Raw genomic sequence first — 18,591 nt, 5'->3', positions numbered from 1 at the left:
TGTGTGGTCCACACCATTATTCCCCTTTGTGGGGACCCCTGTAAGTTGTTGACCAACAAAAAATGTGAAACACATGCAAGACAAAGTTAAAAGCTGAAGATCTCACTACAGTAATTTGCCAACGACACAGGTTCTTCCTGTTTTAAATGCTATGCCTGGTGTAACAAGCTGCATTTCTGTACTAAAGAGTGGTATGTACTACTGAAATGGTTCTTCCCTGGAATTGAACCCAGCACCCTTTCATTACAAGTGGCATTTCAGGCACAAACCGAATATTGTCCACGGAGCTTTACACAACCACACACCTGAAAATCCTTGTATTTTTATTTCCCATTTTAAAAATGGAAACTTTTATTAGCGAGTTCCCACTAGTACACGAACAATTTCTCCAAGCTACCATTTAAATATTCTTCTATAATTTGTTGATGAAATTAATTCAGATAAGTTATCTTTATCTTAATACAAGTTATAAACACAGTATTTCTCACAACAGCACAAATGCTGTAGATAAATCTAATTCTAATCTGAGCATTCTCTAAAACTTCCTCTATGAGGAACACCAGGAATTAGATATTGTAAGATTAAAATAGTTAACGGGTTTGTAAATACAATATAACATTAACTACTTTCACAAATAAACTTAAGTGCAAACTGTGGTAATATTTGATGCTACCACAAGAGAACATTCACATACAATGTAACCATCATTGCTTCCTAGAAATTAATGACACCAAAAATATATCTTGCAGAACAATTCTGAAACCACGTCACAGAATTTCAAACATTCACGAAGCCGGAACACCACAACTACATAACTGGCACCTACTATTACACAGGAACATTTTTACTATAAATATTATGTAGGGTAACATAAGGGGCAGGGCCTACCTGCTGACCTCACTCCCACATGTCTCAGCATGTTACGAGGTGATGTGTGGTCAGCTTGAGAAACTGACAATCATTGTTGTAGGGCTCCATGACCAGCTAACACTACTCATTCGTAGCTCCCCAATTTCCTCATGATGGTGGGTGGCCACCTGTCCCATACACAGGCCAAAATTTCGGGAGAAAAGTTGTTATGCTTCCCTCCTGCAGCCTCGAACCAGCATGCATATGAAGTCTGAGGCCAAAGCCTGATGCCTTAGACTGCATGGTGCAAGACAGTTGGGTAACGTACTGAAAATAAATTCAAAACAACCAAGTGCTGCCAAATTTATAATCAAATTTTAACAGTGACTGTAACTTCTGCATTTGCAAAACTACACAGAAGCATCACATAGCATTCACCAGGGTTTCTCAAGGGGAATGAAAAGGCATTAATTTTGTGTGATATTACATTTAATTATCTTACTTTGGTCATAATTGATGAGAACATTCATATTGCTGACAGAACGCATCATCCATAAATATCCCTAACAAAGTAAGAATGGAAAATAAAGTTCCAGCAACACTCTCGGTGCCTAACTTTCTTCCCCCCCACAAAGAACCATGAATACGGCACCATTCCTGTACACTTCTTACACTTAAATAATCAGTTCCTCCATAGCATTATCCTCAAGAGCAAACCTATATAACAATGCATAGATTTATTTGTAAATGTATTTATAACAGTCATGACATGCACGAACAGTTCCCACATGATCTTGCAATCCACAGGACTACTCAAAGCCTCTTTACACACAAAAGCTTGCCAACAAGTCATTGTAACTCAATTCACTATCACTTAAAAAGAGTGCGATACATTGAACAACATCCTAGTCACACAGTACGAGAAGTTGTCTCTGGGGAAATGTTTCCGTGTTCCTTCTCTCGGCACTCACAATGCATGCCTCCACAATTGCACCTTCAAAGTTTCGTTCTACAATACCAACATTTTCCTCACAAAGTCTTACAGGGTAATTATTACTTTGCACTACAGACTTTTTTTTAACCCAGCAGACTGCTACTTTACTCAACAATTACTGGGATGCATTTTGACCTGCACCCATTGCTGCTGCTGCTGAGGTTGATGATGATGAAGCTGCATCTGCTGCCTGATCTTTCATATTTTTCTCCACCTGCAACAAATATACAGATGCTAAGTGTCTTATGTTCCTCTATTCATCACCACATTTTCTCCTCATTCAACTCCACAATGAAGAGTTGTCATTAAAACTCCAATGTACAAATAATCGGATAGAAAAATACAGGGCACCTGGTCGCCATGGTGCCTGAAAATCTTCACCTAACACCTGAATTTTTAAATGTTTTAAAATTCTTTTTTTTTCTTTCTTTTTTATTATTTTTTTTATTGTGAGTTTGCTTACAGAAATTTCCATTTTCTTTAATAACTAGTACGTACTTTTTAATGTTAGTGTGTTTTCTGTATCATGTGTATCATTAAACCAAAATAATAAACATATCCAAGCATTCATACTTCATTTTAGATAAACATGAAATTTAAATAACACCCTGTAACGTTCATTTTTCATGTATTCGAAAGATGCAGGGTAAATTTTCCCCATGTTATATCACAAAATGATGCAAAATGAACTTTTAAACACAACATTTAGCGATACAACACTTTCTGTACTCTGAATTAAATTGCCAGTTGTGGAAAATCACGGAAAAATTATTAATTCTGCTGCAATACTCTGATAATTACATAATGTGCTAATAGAAAGGAAATTATTTTGGATAATAAGTATAATTCTTCAATCAAATTTAGAATTATAGTCACCATTTTAACACTGAAATATTATTTTATATCATGCACTGTCTTTTATCTTCAACCCTTTTAACCCAACTTATCTTCCCATTCATGTTTGGGGAATAAAAGACGTGGTTCATAATAATTAGACATAAGCTGGCTGCACTAACGCTCCTAGAGGCATGAAGGGAAATGGCAGAAACTGAAGCAAGCCCAACAGTGAATTAACGAGTTCCCAAGTGGATGGTGGCAGAGGCCACTGAAATTAATAGAACCTCTACAAGTAAGTTTCGTGGAAAAAGATAGTAACTTGCTTACGTCTAATTACCTTCCCATGTTAAACTTTGACTCTTCTTGTGTTAACTCTCGAAGAAGTCACGTGATGTGACGAAAACTTGAGTAACTTAAAAACTAAGTACATGGCTAAACTGGACTAAGCTGTTTAGAGAAATATTGGCATGTGGTGTAATTTATGCCTTAGCCAATACAACATATATTTTGAAAAAATCCTTGTTTACTGACTGATTTATTAGCACCCTTTCAATTTTTACAAAAGACTGAAACTGTCATAGTGTGCATGTACATAATCTTGTACTTTAATTGTTATAACACTGTTGTGCAGTACCTTAAGATTGGGGCATTTCAGCATTACGTGTGCAACATCACACACAAAGCATAAGGTTCTAGACATGAGATTGGGTTATAATTAGGGAGACAAATTTATAGTATATAAAAACTGAGGAGAGCGGTAAATAAAATGTTAGATCAGCGGTGGAAAAACAATGGCACACACTTTTTCATTATGAGAGGAAACAACGTACAAAAGATCTATAAATTAATAAACTACTTCATTTTTATATACTGTACACATACACAAGTACTTAGCTGTCCAACCAAAAAGAAAACATCACCACAAAATCACTTCATTTCTAAATTGCATATCTCAAGTGATTTATTCATTGTATGTATTCAAAGGATATCCTTGCTGTCCAACAAATAAAATAATCGCTACTGCACATACACAAACACATGTTGAAAATCACATGATGATAAACAAAATTCATTCATGACTGAATACAAATGACACCATTGTTTCCCTTGATGTGCGGGAAAAGACTAATCTTATCGCTGCTACAGCTAGCAAGTTCAATGAAACTGGAAGTTGAGTGGACATTCGGGGGAAGAAAGGAATGCAGCTTGAGAGGGAACAAAGTTTTCGAACTGAGATTATATGCATGGGAAATCCCAATTTGCAGCATCTTCCTGATGTGATCGAAGATAAAACGTTCTTCTACTGCAAGTGTTAGGAAACTTTAGGCAAACGTTTCATTACAAATTGACAGTTTGCGCGCACAACTTCGATTGCTGGTTTTTGCGTGTTTTCTACTTAATTTGATGATATTTCACGGTTATTTCGTGAAAAGCACACATTTCGCAATACTTCGCGAATAAAACTCATGCATATTTCATCATTGGGGGTGTAGTTACGTGCAGAATGTTCAAAATTGCATCTTGTTTTCACATTTCGCAATTTCGCGCATCGCGAAAATTCAATGTCCCTAGTTATAATACTTTAATCACTGTACGAATTAAACTTTTTGCTTTGGGGGTGGGGGTGGGATGACCACTTTGTGGCATATTTGTGATTTCATTTTGGGGGGTATGCAAATTTGTGTGTGTTACCTGTCAGTTATTGCCTGGCGGTTCTATCAGTAAATATCTTAGAATATTGGTTCTAACCTAAGCCATTAAATATTATGATAACATTTACATGTAATTTAGAAACACTTTACGTGTGTTCACATTATAAGAAAACCAAAGACTCACTCACAAAAACAGGTATCAAACTAGTAACACCACAAACATGCCCAAATTTCTATAGTCAACAAACCTACAAGTTTCATGTGAACTTGAATACATGTAAAATATCAGCACTATGCCATAAAAACTAGTGGAAAACAGCCTGCCGTTAGCTCGGTTAAGTTCTTTGTGGGAGGGGCCCCCGTTAATTTGCACACTGCTCATAATGGACTGATTTCATATAATTATGAAGTACTTTGTGGTGTCTGCTAACATATGAATAAAACTTGAGCATGATGACATAGCCTGAATGCATGAAAAACATCAATGAAAATATGTTGTGTGTGATGCTTTAAAAAATGAAGCAAAATTTGACTTCCTTTGTTTGTGAAGCATATAGGCTACAGGTGCTAATAATTTTTAAATAAATACGGAGAAAACTAGTACTCACTTTTTCACGAACGTTTTTTTTTTATATAGATCTATCAATTTCAGTGGAACTTGTTGGTGTCAGTGGCCACTGAAATTATAGGGACTAAAAAATAAAAACTCCAGTTTTGCAGAAAAGTAAGTACTAGTTTTCTCTGTGTTTATCTACTACCGTGTCTCTCATTTTCCAAATAGTAGCTATTAAGTTTTGTTGGTGAATAATGCAAATTATATGCCTTCACAAACATTTATACATCAATGGAGTAGGGCCACTTTTCGTGGAATGCCCCCATTGGGTATCAGTCCGTTCACAATACAATCTAACAATATACTTACAAGTTTTCTAATGAACATCCAGGCTTTGCTCTCAGGGTTTCCTTTCACATTATCTACTGTGTAGGGTGGTGTGATTGTAACTTCATTCATCACCACTATATTTTGCCCTTGCCAAATTACCTCCTCTATCCTAGAATAAAATACATATTTATTACACATGCTAATTAATACATGGAATACACATAAAAATATGAAGTACCATATTGGGCTGAAAATAAGCTGCGTCCTAAAAATTTAAGGGCAAAAAAGAACGATGGAAGCGGCCCCGGTGCCCACCCAGCGTCGAATAACATGGGTACCTGGGGGAAACCCAGGGGGTAAAGGCGGTCAGGGGCGTGATGCTGATCACATCACCCCCACTCACGACGGGATCAAGAAAGTGTGGGGCGTTACCCCCACACCCCCTATACTCCTTCATGGCGTGGTGCTATGCACAGGGGAGCACTTAACTTAAAAAGGAAAAGAGACAATACCTGGATAAAATTTCATATTGGCCCATCCGTAATTTATATGAATATATTTGAACTGGTAAGAAATTAATCCTCCATTAAAAATGTCCTGCCCCTAGGATTCCACATAGTAGCAGAAATATAGGACAGAGAATGATCTGCACGCATAAACTTGATATTTCATACACATGAACACAAACAACATACCAGGCTGAGTCAAAAGTTCATTCGTTTTTCACGTGGGAAACAGTGAAGCCGGAGAAAAAGCCTGGAAAGCCAACGAGCACGTGATGTGTACGCCACCTGATACATTCACACAGGCAATTACAGTGGTCCATTGCTGTACAGTTGCAGCAGATCCTATGCTCCAGAAGTACGCAACATTGATGCATGGGAAGACAACCTTGTTGCAGGTTGATAATGTCCAATGTCACCGGTCACGAATTGTTACCCAGAAACTGCAGGACATGCATTGAATTGAAGTGTTGCCTCATCCCTTGTACAGCCCTGATCTCGCACCATCCGATTACCATTTGTTTCACTTTTTGGCCTTGAAACCAGCCGAATCGTATCGTCGTGAGATTGTGTTTCTTACGGAACGTTGGCAGAAGACCATGCAACAGAATCGTCTATACTTTGCCGAATAAGTCCAACGTCACACCTTGTGTCTCCAGTCTCAATGCAAATGTGCTAAAACGAACGGAACTTTTGACTCGCCCTGATATTCTCGTACACTTTTGCATACAACATTTTAAACAAATCTTACTTATATTGAATTGGAATAAATACTGACAGGGTATTTCCAGAAAAATTAACAATACTTACTGTTTGGCAAGGAAAAGGAATAGTCTTTGTCCTTCGGGAGAAACACCAGCACTCAATGCAGCAATAAGCCGTTGCTTCTTATCTACTTGATTACGTACTCTCTTATTTAACTGAAACATTTAAAAAGTAACATCAGACAATTTTCATTTAAATAAAAATGTGTTTTGTATTATCAAGTTTCCACTAACTTGTCTATAGACAACAAATTGCTTGAACACATCAGGAAATGCTCATATCCCCATCAATATTTGTTTAATAAAGTATCAACAATTCCTACTGTTGGTAAAAATATCCATAACATTTTCAGAAATAATTAAAAAAAAAACTGTTACTATCCATCCAGAAAGTTTTCTGCAAAACAAAGTTAATAGAACTGATATCATATCCTGATAGTACGAACTTAGCAGATACTTGTAGTTGCTCGAAAATTCTCACTTTAGGGTCATTCCATGTCAAATCAAACATTGATCTGAACCTTGACATCTTAGAAATTGATAATCTTTGGTACAGTGGTAGTACCAGTAAAGTTGACAATAACTGCTAAATTTCTGATTTTTTGAGCAGTTAGTTTTTGAGTTATTGACTTTCAAAAAAAAAATAATCCCAAAATTTAACAACATTTTGAAATCTTTAAACGGCTGTAGATCAAAAACTATTTCACCTAGAGAGCTCAAATTGGTGTCATTCTCTTCGGCTTTTAATGAACTTTAATTTGAAATGCAACATGACTGTGCTTTTTGAATTTTTCAAAAAGTCACAAGAACTTTTTTTGAAAATCTCAATTTTTTTGAAAAAAATATGTTTACTAGTTGTGTGCAAAATTTCATAATGGGATGGCAATGGGTTTCTATGGAAATTAATTATTTTGTATTATAATGTGTGTGAAATTTGATAAATTTGTTGACTTCCATGTTAAAACCATAACTATAAGCTGAGTGGTTGACGCTGAAGTCCTTATAATATTTATCACTTTTAATATCAGGTAAGCAAATTGAAAATGTATATTTGTGTTTACAATTAGAATAGGATACAAATATACAAGGTTTCAATCTCAAAAACATATACTGTATGTACATAACATTCATAAGAAATTAAACAATCATTTTTATCAACCACAGACCATACATTAGTTTAGTAACAAGTAATTTCAATGAATTCACTTTAAAAGTATCACTTTGAGAGTAGGCTATAAAGTACTTCACAAAAGACATTGATTGAACCAATTGTTTATAGGTTGCTGTGAACAATTGGTAATGTTCACTGAGGGATACAGAGTCTAGCAGTGATAGATCAATTGCTCTCACATCTCTAATCGCAGTATGCCTTGCCGAAGGCAAAGTTCATAAGTGACGCTCTTTTTTACGTGCTTCTCACCCTCCGCTGCAATAAGCTGGGAGACCGGAAGGAGTAACCTCAGCAGCCTTTTCGACAACCTGAAGGGTTTCAGATATTGACTGCCACCACAGGATAACTGGAATTTCTATTTATACACCTCCACTCTCTCGCCTTTAACTCACCAGCCACTGAACATTGAAATATTTACATCACAAATTTTAAATTTTATTGAAACAACAATACAATCTATGCATATTTTTGTGTGTGTGAGCATGGAGGGAGGCGGGAGAGAATGCATGATGCATTAAAGATTATCCACAATCACCCAAGTTCCAAGGTCACCACCATGTATCAATGTAAACAATCAAGAAGTACAGCTGCTAGATTTGACATGGAATGACCCTTTAGCATCACAGAGTTACACCTCGTATAATGTAAAAATAAACAAACCTTTCAAAATATAGGTATGAATGAACAGAATAATAAAAAAAACTATAATTACAAAATTTTGGGCTGCTGAGCCACTGTATCCTAGAGAATTTTGCCGATTTTAGAGAGATTTCAATGTTTTACGTAATATAAAATTGATTCCAGCATGCAGAAAACACAAATAACGGAGATATTTCATCCAAAAGTATGGACCGTGCAATAAAAACCTGCCATTTTGGAGAACTTTCGACACTTTTTATTAATAAAAATCGGTTGTATGAACACACAAATAGTGAAAAGAACACGTCAAAATAACTATCAGTCTCTAACGTAACGATGTAAAATTATAGGTGCTGTTGTAAAATGCTGTGTTGTGTGCTATATTCACTTGTGTGAAGTCTTCAGCTGTTCTGCTGGTAAGGTGTGGGGTACTCAAGTAAATGCAATGCATACCTATAGTTTTATATTTTGACCATTTTTGACATTTTCAAACCTTTTTAGAGACTACAATTTCGAGCTTTGTGCATAAAACTTTCAGGAGCATTGTGACATTGCCTGCACTGTAAATTCACAATAAAATTATCGAAACATAATAAACGATTTAGGAGGAGCATGGGTGGGGTGGAGGGGCAAAGAAAAACAAGTCATCTATTCAGTGAACATGATAACATGTTTCTGCAGCTAGAAAACTTGACAGACTGAAATGGTATTACATGAGATTTAAATTGAAAAATGTGTTTGAAGATGGTGAATGAAAAACTGATTTTCTTCATGTTGCACACATGCTCTACGCCATGCTCTCTCTTTCCCCAAAACTGTTGGCCATGCATTTTCGTAGTATAAGGATTTAAATTCAGTCATTGTAGGTAATTCGTCGGTCCGCAATTTTGCAGTAAAACTTTTAAAATTATATTTCATAGTTGAGGAGAGGAGTGGTGGTAAAATCGCAAACATACATTTTGCCATAAACGTAAAGCTTTTGAGTTGCAATTTTTAGAGTTACAAGATAACTTAAAGGATTGGTGTCATATTGTATTTGAGAAAAATTTGTCACCATGTTTAAAGATGGTGGACGACATACTGATTTAACATACCTTGCGAGAGATTTAAGTTATGGAAATATTTGAGGTTAGATTTTCGTAGATTAACAAAACCAAGTCTCAGCTACGTTAGGACATTACTTGAGCTTGAAGTTTTTAATAAAAACTCTTGAAGTATAGTGTATGGTTTAGGAAGGGTGGGGGAAAGTCACCAATTTTGAGACCATGATATCTGTAGCAAATTTAGAGTTTTTAAGCTGACATTCATGTCTCAAATAGATACACCCAGGGAATGATTTTATTTTGCATTTGCTCAAAGTATTTCAAGATGGTGGATGTTAAATTGATTTTTCATATACTGAGGTAGCTCCAAATTCTGATGCCACTTTCAAATATCTGCCTAAACTAAATTTTTGATCATTAAGAAAATAGACTTAAATATTTTAGAGCATTTCTTAAGCTATAGCTTGAAAAATATAATTTTTAACAATATAGTGCATATTGTTGTAAAGAATAACATCTCACGGCGGATCTCTGTTACGTAAACAATTTATTTTACATACCTCCCCTACTCTGTATATACATCTTTACGTTACAATCCATTAACAACTGCTCTTGGTTGCCTTTTGCCCCAAAACAGAGAAATGCACCTAACAGGACTTCCCTCTACTAGCACACTATTTAGCATAGCGTTAACTTGCCCTCACAGTTTATCACGCAAGAGTCCCTACGCCGTCCTCTCAATCAGTAATGTACATCTTATGTGAGCTACGAGCACACTATTTAGTGTAGAGCTAACCTGCCCCCGCAGTTTATCACGCATAGGTCCCTATACATATGGTGCTCACTCTCTGTGTATCTCTATGCATCCATCTGGCTCTGAGTAACTGTAAAAAACAAACTATGTCAATCCATCTGGCATTGTGTCCGAGTCTCTGAGAGCTGGTAACTGTCTGAGCATCTGAGAGCCCATAACAAGTTGGAACACGGTATATTATATACCTCCGACAAACTGGACTGTCCCCAACCACCGGGGCAAGGCCCTATTGTTACTTTTCAAACAGGAAGGCCGTTGAGGGAAAACAACCCTTGGCTTCCCCGGGTACAAGGCAAAAAGCAACCTACGCCAGAACATTTATAAATATTCAAACTTTTACATATATATTTCCATTTTCCAGTTGTGCGTAAAAACCAAAGAGGAATATGTATATTGAGATCGAAATGGGGGCCACTAATGTTTTGTCCATGGGAACTGTAAGTTTCATAGCAACCAGATATTTTTTAGGATGGATACGGTATTTCATTTGGATGAAATCAGTCAAGGCAGTTAAATATGTCAGCCTTATAATTTTGGCATGGTTAATACACGGGGGGAGATATTTGAACTTGAAACATCCACAAAAATAATGGGAAAACACAACTGTGAACAAACTGTATTGAAGCAGATTTAAAAGTGTGTGTGGAGCTACCGTATGTTGTATAGTACGTAAACGTAAAGTTAGGTACCATGAAGGCACATTCAGGGGATATGGGGGTACAACATATTCTTGATCTTGGCCATTTTGGAGGTGATGTGATCACAACTAAACTTTGGTTGCCTTTACCCCCCCCCCCCCCCCAAGGACACATTGATTTGTGGCTGGGTGAGTTCCAGACCAGAAAAATTCCAACCTTAGATCACCCACCCCAAAGATTCAAACCCAGGTCTTCTGCGTGGCAGTCAGGAAGCCTGTCTTTTTTTCTTTACATTTGTAATAAAAGCAATACCCCTAAGCAGTAGTATCCCCCTTTTTCTTTCTATTCTCTCAATTTCCTCTGTATTATCATTGGAACAAACATCCACGTCCGATCCAGGGTCTCCTGGCATTGCAGCATGCTGTGTTAATCACTCTGCTGGGAGGTTGAATAAACCATCACAGCTATCAAGTATTAGTATAGTATTGCAATCTGCAACCCTGGGAACTGATCAACTGTTATGCCAAGAGTAGAACCAAACTGTTGGTCAAATTTTTCAGAACATAGTATTTTAGATAATTTAATAATTTGTTCCGTACTGTAGCTGTGCGCTCATGCTTTGGGTTCCAGCTATGGGACGTGTGCAGGTTTGAGTCTCCTAGGGGAAATCTAACAGCTTTTCTCCTGAGATTTTAGCCTGTGTACCCGGTCATGAAAACCTACGACGACAATTGGGAGATCGTCGTGCTGACCACACGTCACCCTGTCACTGGTCACAGAGTAGGATCAGGTGGGAGTGCAGCCAGCAGTCGGTAGGTAGTCTGGACCCTCAATGGTCTATTGCAGCATGGGTTATGAATGTTTTTAGTTTAATCATTTCAAGTGTGAGACCTTGATTGTCAATTCTTAACTATGGTAACAGAAAATATTAAATAGTTTTTGATTCAGTGAACTAAAACAATACAAATTGAATTTTCCAATATATTACTATCAGGGAAAAATGTATTTTATTTTAAAAAATATATATATTTATAAACATAACCTGAAAAAACCCACCCAGATTGGGTTTTTAAAAAAAACCCGGCCAAAATGCCAACCCTGGTCAAGAGTACCCATAATTTTTCATTTTGCACCAGACCAAGAAGAAGTGTCCTACTCACATGAAGGAATTTCTCCTTCCCTTTGTAAATTTTCCATTAACTTGTCAATCTGAATAAACAATCTGTAGCACAGAGCACAAAATAATGTTAAAATATTCTGTCAACTATTGTGAATGATCAACCAAAGTGATCAAAGTGTTTTCAAAAGCAACACTCATTGTCTTTAATAAACAAAACTCCTAAAAAAAAAAAAAAACATATTTGCACTATATTTATCTAAAGTCTCACCTTTGAAAGATCCAATGACTGTGGTGCTTCTGGGACTGAAGTTACTTCTCTTTTCACCTGTACATCACTCACCAATCCTAAGTTCACAACATGTACATCATTACATACAGCACGGCCATTTGAAGCAGGACATTCTAGTATATTTTTAAGGAAAATACAATAAAAAAATTGCAGAAATCATTATGTACACAGGTACATAAACAACCAAAAAACACATTAGGCTATGAGGAATTTATCTTATGGGGCCTAATATTGACAAATTAATGTACATGAAACGTATTAACATGAAAAGTGAATTATATTGTTTGACTACTATAGTGGAACCACAAGGAAAGAAACCTGCGCAGAAACTCATCGCGCTGGCGAGTGGGGAAAAGGACAGGGGGAACGAGCCTTCAGAGCGGCCAACGTCAGTGTTGCCAGACCTATTGATTTCTCGGGAGAATTCCATAATAAACTATTGCTATGCTATTGCTATTGCAAGTGCAAGCATGGTCGCCACCCCCTCCCCTTCTGGAAAATGAATGTTGACATAAAAGTACCTATTATTTCAGATGTACGAGTTGATTTCAGTCACAGTAATTTACATCCATTATTATAATAAGGATGGAGGAACGTGATAATTTCAAACTCAAGTGGCGTTTTCTGAGAGGGCAACATTATTACGGCGTAATATGCCTCGTTTACCCGCCTGATAAAAATACATTGTTTCCCCCCTCGCTGGAAAAAATCTACGGACGTCCCCATGACCCCCAGTGTGCATGCCTATGCCCCCCCCTCCCCACCCCCGAGAACGTCGTTCATCCACTACTATTAGATCTTCTGGTTTCCCAAGGAACAATCTCCCGATTTTTTCAAGTCTGACCTGGCTACAATGTGCCGAGTACCGATAACGGCAGGGAAGATGCGCGAACGCTTTTGACGGAAGGTTTTTTTCCTTGTGGTCGAGCTATACAAGTGTTTTCAAGTAATATTATTAATTTAAAACATTAGGAAGTCCATTACAATACTGAAAATGATTGTGGAGGTAAGTTTGATGCTCCGAGAGAGCAATTAGCACAGATTAAGATTGCAGAGATTACACTTTAGAGAAATCAAATGTCAAAAAATAGGCTGTGAAAGCACTTCACCTCATAAGAAGGGATAGCCAAATCGGGATAAAGTTTTACCTGGATATCGGATACTTTTCTATCCGAATGTATGGATTATCCAAATTGTCTGATATTTGTATGTGTGCATTATCCAGATAGCTAGTTATGTTTATCTATTTTACGGGTTATCCACATAATTATTATATTTCTCATGTTTGTATTTCAGCAAAAGGATTTTCTATCCATCCTTCATCAAATCTGTACCATCTAAAGTATATGGATATCCATATTATCTGTTCAATATCCGAAATGGATATCAGGTAATTTGAAATCCGGATTTTGATTTTTTTTCCCGCATGGAAAATGTTCTATTCACATGGAGGAAAGGAAGGAAAATTTGGAACCATTTAAGGCAATGAAACCCCACAATCCTAAACTGCTTGTAACAGTGTAAAGTTCTGCATTCAGTTGGAGACAGGTATGTCAGTTCTACATGTGTTTCCCAGCCAGTAGTAATTCTTCTCAAGTTGTTCTGGCCCCCATGGCAGAGTGGTTAGCACATCACGCTACGATGCCAAGGGTCCCGGGTTTGATTCCCGGCCTGGGCAATGGGCATAGATGTTTCTTAGTGTCCATTCATAAATTTCATCACTTTATCACTCATCCCTATCTTTGCAAATTAGCCAAAAGTGTCACAAAAGCAAAGTAAAATAAAGCAAATCAATCTTATGGATGACTTCTGCCATTTACAGAGCAAATGACGTGCGGTTTGATTATTCTATCAAAATGTTTCAAGATTTTGGAAGATTTTGGCAGTGCTAAGAGTCTTAAACGTGACTAATTATGAACACATTTTGGGACATTGCAATACTATGAGCTATTGTAACATGGTAGTCCCCCCCCCCCCCCTCAGTTACGGTTCCGATTGTTTTATGATTTCTCCAGCACAAAGACTAATTATCGTAGCATTTTGGAAATCATTGTCACACGAAATTTGAACCTTCCTTAAAGTAATGAGCACTGTTTGGACTGAAAAAAGTTATTTATGTTGAAAAAAAATTATTGAAAATTACACTGATAAACAATGAAATACTCTTTTAAATAAAACTAAGTGATCTTTATGTATTCAGATGTGCTGATAACGAATATCACATCCGTTTTCCTGTATCACCTAAAGTTCTTGCAGAACATCCACACCTTATTGTTTTATGGTTTCAGGTCTCCGCACCCTGCTCTGCATTCGGCTTAACGTTTGGTTCCTAGCAAATGGATAAGAACCTTTTAGCGACCTTGTGTGTTTAGGACTGGCACTTAATATTTCGTGGAGAAAACATCTGGCAGTAGAGTAATTTCCTGTTTATCTGTTAAAATTTGTTCTTTTTTGGGTTATTCTAGTCTTAACTTCCTTTCTGATAACTTCGCGAGTAGCCGTATTTTATGTTTGTGTATGTTCGTGAAATTGCGAATGTAATATTGTGTATAGTGAAGTGAAGTGTAAGTTGTATTTTAACAAAACAATCAGAGCATTCATAATTGTTTTTTTTAAAGAAATATATTATAACTCAATTAATGAGTTCGCCATGTCACGCAAATCCTAAACTCAGTGATAGTAAGTTAAAAGAAGGCATATTTACATATTGGGCCGCAAATCCGTGAAATCATTCATGATGACAACTTTGTGGAATTGCTAACAGAAAAAGAGAAATGCGCATGGTTAGCTTTCAGACAAGTATGCTGTAATTTTCTTGGAAATGTGAAATCTGACAACTGCAAGGAACTTGTTGAAGTGTTATCAGTGCATGGGGTGCAATATGTCTGAAAATTCACTTTTTACTTTCGCATCTGGACTTTTCCATCCTACCTTGGGTGCGGTTAGTGACGAATGCGGCGAGAGGTTTCACCAGGATATTTCTGTCATGGAGAAACGATGTGCATGAAAATCGGTACAGAACATGTTAGCAGACTACTGTTGGAACCTTAAGGAAGAGGTTTCTGGTGGCAGTTACAAATGGCAGAGTTCAAGAAAGAAATTTTAAAAATGTGTTTTTTTTTTCCTTTTTTTTCATGAAATTTCTTAATTGAGCAGTCAAAATCGGTCCTATATAAATTTTCTAATTTTTTTATATTTCATAGTTATTCACTTCAATATTTAAATCTTATTTCATGAGCAAACAAACAAAAATAATTTCAAATTTCGATGTATTATTATAAAGAGAATTAAATTTTTATTAAAAACAAAATATGAAAATCCAGGGAAAACGATAGGTGATACAGAATTTCTACTTTCAGATTTGGATTCAGCAGGCTCGAATTATAAATAATCACCTATTTTTGTTCAAAGGAGCAAAAAAAAGTTTAAATTTGTTCATCAGTGTTATCTTACGCACTTCTCATGGACAAGACATTCTCTGTCGACAAGCGACAGTAAATATCGTAGAAGCGTGGGAATGAATGTAGAAGTAAATCGGAACCTTAGTAGAATGCATTTAGGGACTTTATGTTAATGCTAAGGGAACCAAACCTAACCTGCCTAACGTAACCACGAAAACATATATTGAACAAAACCTTATGTAATCGCTAAAACTCCGCAGTATGTGTTAACAGACGTACATCGAAATCGAACCATGTAAAAATTGCATTCGTAGCTTGATGAAATCGCAATAAAACAAAAGGAACTTGGGCCATCCCCCCTACCCCAAACAAAAAGAATTCAACATACAATTGATTATACTTTGTACTTATTCATCGGGTAATGCGTGGACTGACAATGTGATAATTAATTACAATCAATGAGCAATGAAACGATAATGTCTTATATGAATGTACCATTTTATGATAAAACCAGAGGTAAATTATGCAAAGACAATCTTCACAAACCAGCAAAGTTTGAAATATTACTTAAGAGGCTAAAAACAGAGCTCAAGAACTGCTACCAATCAGAGTTTCCTGATATAGCTACATCAGAATTGACTCAAAAACATATTTCTCATGCAAGGCAATTAACTACGTTACCATTCGTACAATATTGGGTAACAGTTTCATACATCGGAGACACATTTCTTCAATTTTACACAAGAAACTACTTCAGGAAATGAGTTTTTTCAAGGTTTACAACGTTCGTCGAGCTATTTTCTTTCATCTGGAATATATTTGACCGGGAAATCATGTATTTTTCAAGAGAAATATCTCAACGACGCACAATTGCCGTTGCCTTCATTTGCTTGCCCTACGACAACCGGATGCTGCGTACGTTTGATGACGTCAGCCTCTGTCAGTGTTTCAATCCCCCCCTTTTTTTACTATGCTTGCCTAACAACCTTATCGGAAATGGTTTGTGGGGCTATCCGTGCATAATGTATAATTTCCACCAGTGACGAACACGATAGTAGGTATTTTTTGGTGAAGAAGGTTGAAACACTGCATAACCACAACGTGAGTCAAGATGTGCCCGCCATACTGTGTGTTCTGGAAGCAAAGAAAGGAATAAAAAAAAAGCACTTGGAATGTGAAAAATTGCGTTTGTTTTCGTGTAAAAAGCGTAATGGCACCTTTAGCTATGTTCCGTAATACACAATTGGTAAGTACGAACCATGCGAAACACAAAATATGTGATTTTAATGTGTCTCCGATCTATGAAACTGTTACCCAATATTGTAAATCAAGCAGACAAATAACAAACTGATATATTCAACCAAAAAGATATCATATTCTATTACTAAATTGTTTTGGCAGGTGGTAAAAGCAATTCGCAACGCAAATGGATGAAAAATAAATTCATATGAAAGAAATGAATCAAATATAGGCCACCGATACACTGGAAGGCAAAAAGGTTTACGTAAGGCTTTTCAATTTTCTTTTACAAAAGTAGTTCGGAAGTGTAGGTTACACTAGGGATTAATAAATGGGACAAATATTCAGTTACAACTTTCACAGTATTCACAAAATATCACATCATGAGGTTGCAACCCTTCACTGCACACGATCATAAAAATGCACAACTCATCACAGTGTGGAAACAACTACTGCTGTAGGGATTGCCATTATTGTATAGACCGGCAAAGGATACTGAGTATCAGCATCTTAGTCTGAGTATCAAACGCCAAAACTTCGCCTTCAATTTCCTTATTGTAACATGTTCGGCATGCAACAATACTTCCTATGCTGAAGCACTCGCCCACTCCAGCCATTTTCGCTTTCATTTTTTAGACAAAACTCGATGAATAGCTAGCCACGCCATCTAGTGGTAGATGCATGCACTTATCTTTTCGGAACACAGATTACCACTTAGATGTCGCCTTTTGTACTAAATAGTCTGTGCATTAACGAGTTAGAATAAGTATATATGAATAAATTTAGGCCGAGTCTGCTGCCACGCACGTGTCATCAGTAAGATAAGCGTCAAATTTGCTGCTGCCACGTAATTCGTCTGCTAAGAGGATGTTACAAATCTTAAGAACAGATTAAGACGAGAGAAATGCAAGTTTATGATTAGTGGGAATGAATGTACAGGTAATTTAGAACCTTTTTCTTTAGAAAGCATTTAGCGATATTATTTTAATGCTAACAGAACTTAACCTAACTACGAGAGCATTTAGGTTTATTATTAGAAGAATGCTGAGGGACCTAATCTTAAAACATTTTTGTGAAAGTAATCACTACAACTTCACAGTATGTGTTACAGACGTAATTGCATACATTGCATGATGAAATCACGATAAAACAAAGACCGAGTCTACTGCCACGCACATCTTTTTTGAGTTTCCAGCAGAAAAAGAACGTGGCAGCAGACACTGCCATAAATTTATTTCCAGTGGCGTCTCGTGGCCTCAAATTTGACCGGAGTTTATTTTTTAAAGAATTTAAAATATAATGACAATTCACATGAATTACAAAAAAAAAGGTATTTTTTTCTTCTAGACTACAAAACTGGACTTACTTTTTTGAAAGAATTTAAAATGTAATGACAAATTACATGAATTACAAAAAAAAACGGGTATTTATCTTCTTCTAAACTACAAAACTGGACTTATTTTTTTAAAGAATTTAAAATCTAATGACAATTCACATGATTACAAAAGAAACAGGTATTGTTGTGAAACCATCATGGAATGTGAAAGAATGAAAATTCACAAGAGCCTTTTTTTTTTAGAAAGAAGAACTGTTGCAAGTTGGCTCTGAAGTGCTATATTGCCAAATTTACGAATTCAGGACTGATTTTTTTCAGGGCGGACAATAAGGTGTCGCGAAGAGTACATAGGGATGCACAAGTATTACTTGGTAAATTGTCCATGGCTATTTTTATTAATTTCGCTTGAATCCTAGGAG

At 36.4% G+C, this 18,591-nt stretch overlaps 1 protein-coding gene across 1 annotated transcript; it reads right to left on the bottom strand.

The window, feature by feature from the left end:
• Positions 1–1,326: 1,326 nt before the first annotated feature.
• Positions 1,327–17,527, bottom strand: Lsm12a (LSM12 homolog a). Its single transcript, XM_083135276.1, has 5 exons — positions 17,333–17,527; positions 12,176–12,309; positions 6,529–6,638; positions 5,255–5,384; positions 1,327–2,057 (listed from the first exon to the last, which is right to left on the bottom strand). Exons 1-5 carry the CDS (start codon positions 17,463–17,465, stop codon positions 1,959–1,961), a joined length of 606 nt encoding a protein of 201 aa, XP_082991402.1. The 5' UTR covers positions 17,466–17,527; the 3' UTR covers positions 1,327–1,958.
• Between the last annotated feature and the right edge of the window lie 1,064 nt (positions 17,528–18,591).

This window comes from Lepisma saccharinum, chromosome 14 (assembly GCF_977018435.1).
Source record: "Lepisma saccharinum chromosome 14, izLepSacc3.1, whole genome shotgun sequence".
NCBI classification, from domain to species: Eukaryota; Metazoa; Arthropoda; class Insecta; order Zygentoma; family Lepismatidae; genus Lepisma; species Lepisma saccharinum.
The sequence above is the reverse complement of the archived record's forward strand: the minus strand, read 5'-3'. Positions and strand labels throughout refer to the sequence as shown.

What these genes read in the sequence shown, in the direction of transcription:
- Lsm12a (XM_083135276.1), bottom strand. Translation starts at nt 17,465, where the DNA reads ATGAAAGCGAAAATGGCTGGAGTGGGCGAGTGCTTCAGCATAGGAAGT. An exon ending in AGTCATTGGATCTTTCAAAG is followed by an intron (nt 6,639 to 12,175) that starts GTGAGACTTTAG and finishes TAAATGTTTCAG; the next exon opens with TTAAATAAGAGAGTACGTAA. An exon ending in GGATGTTCATTAGAAAACTT is followed by an intron (nt 2,058 to 5,254) that starts GTAAGTATATTG and finishes TATTTGTTGCAG; the next exon opens with GTGGAGAAAAATATGAAAGA.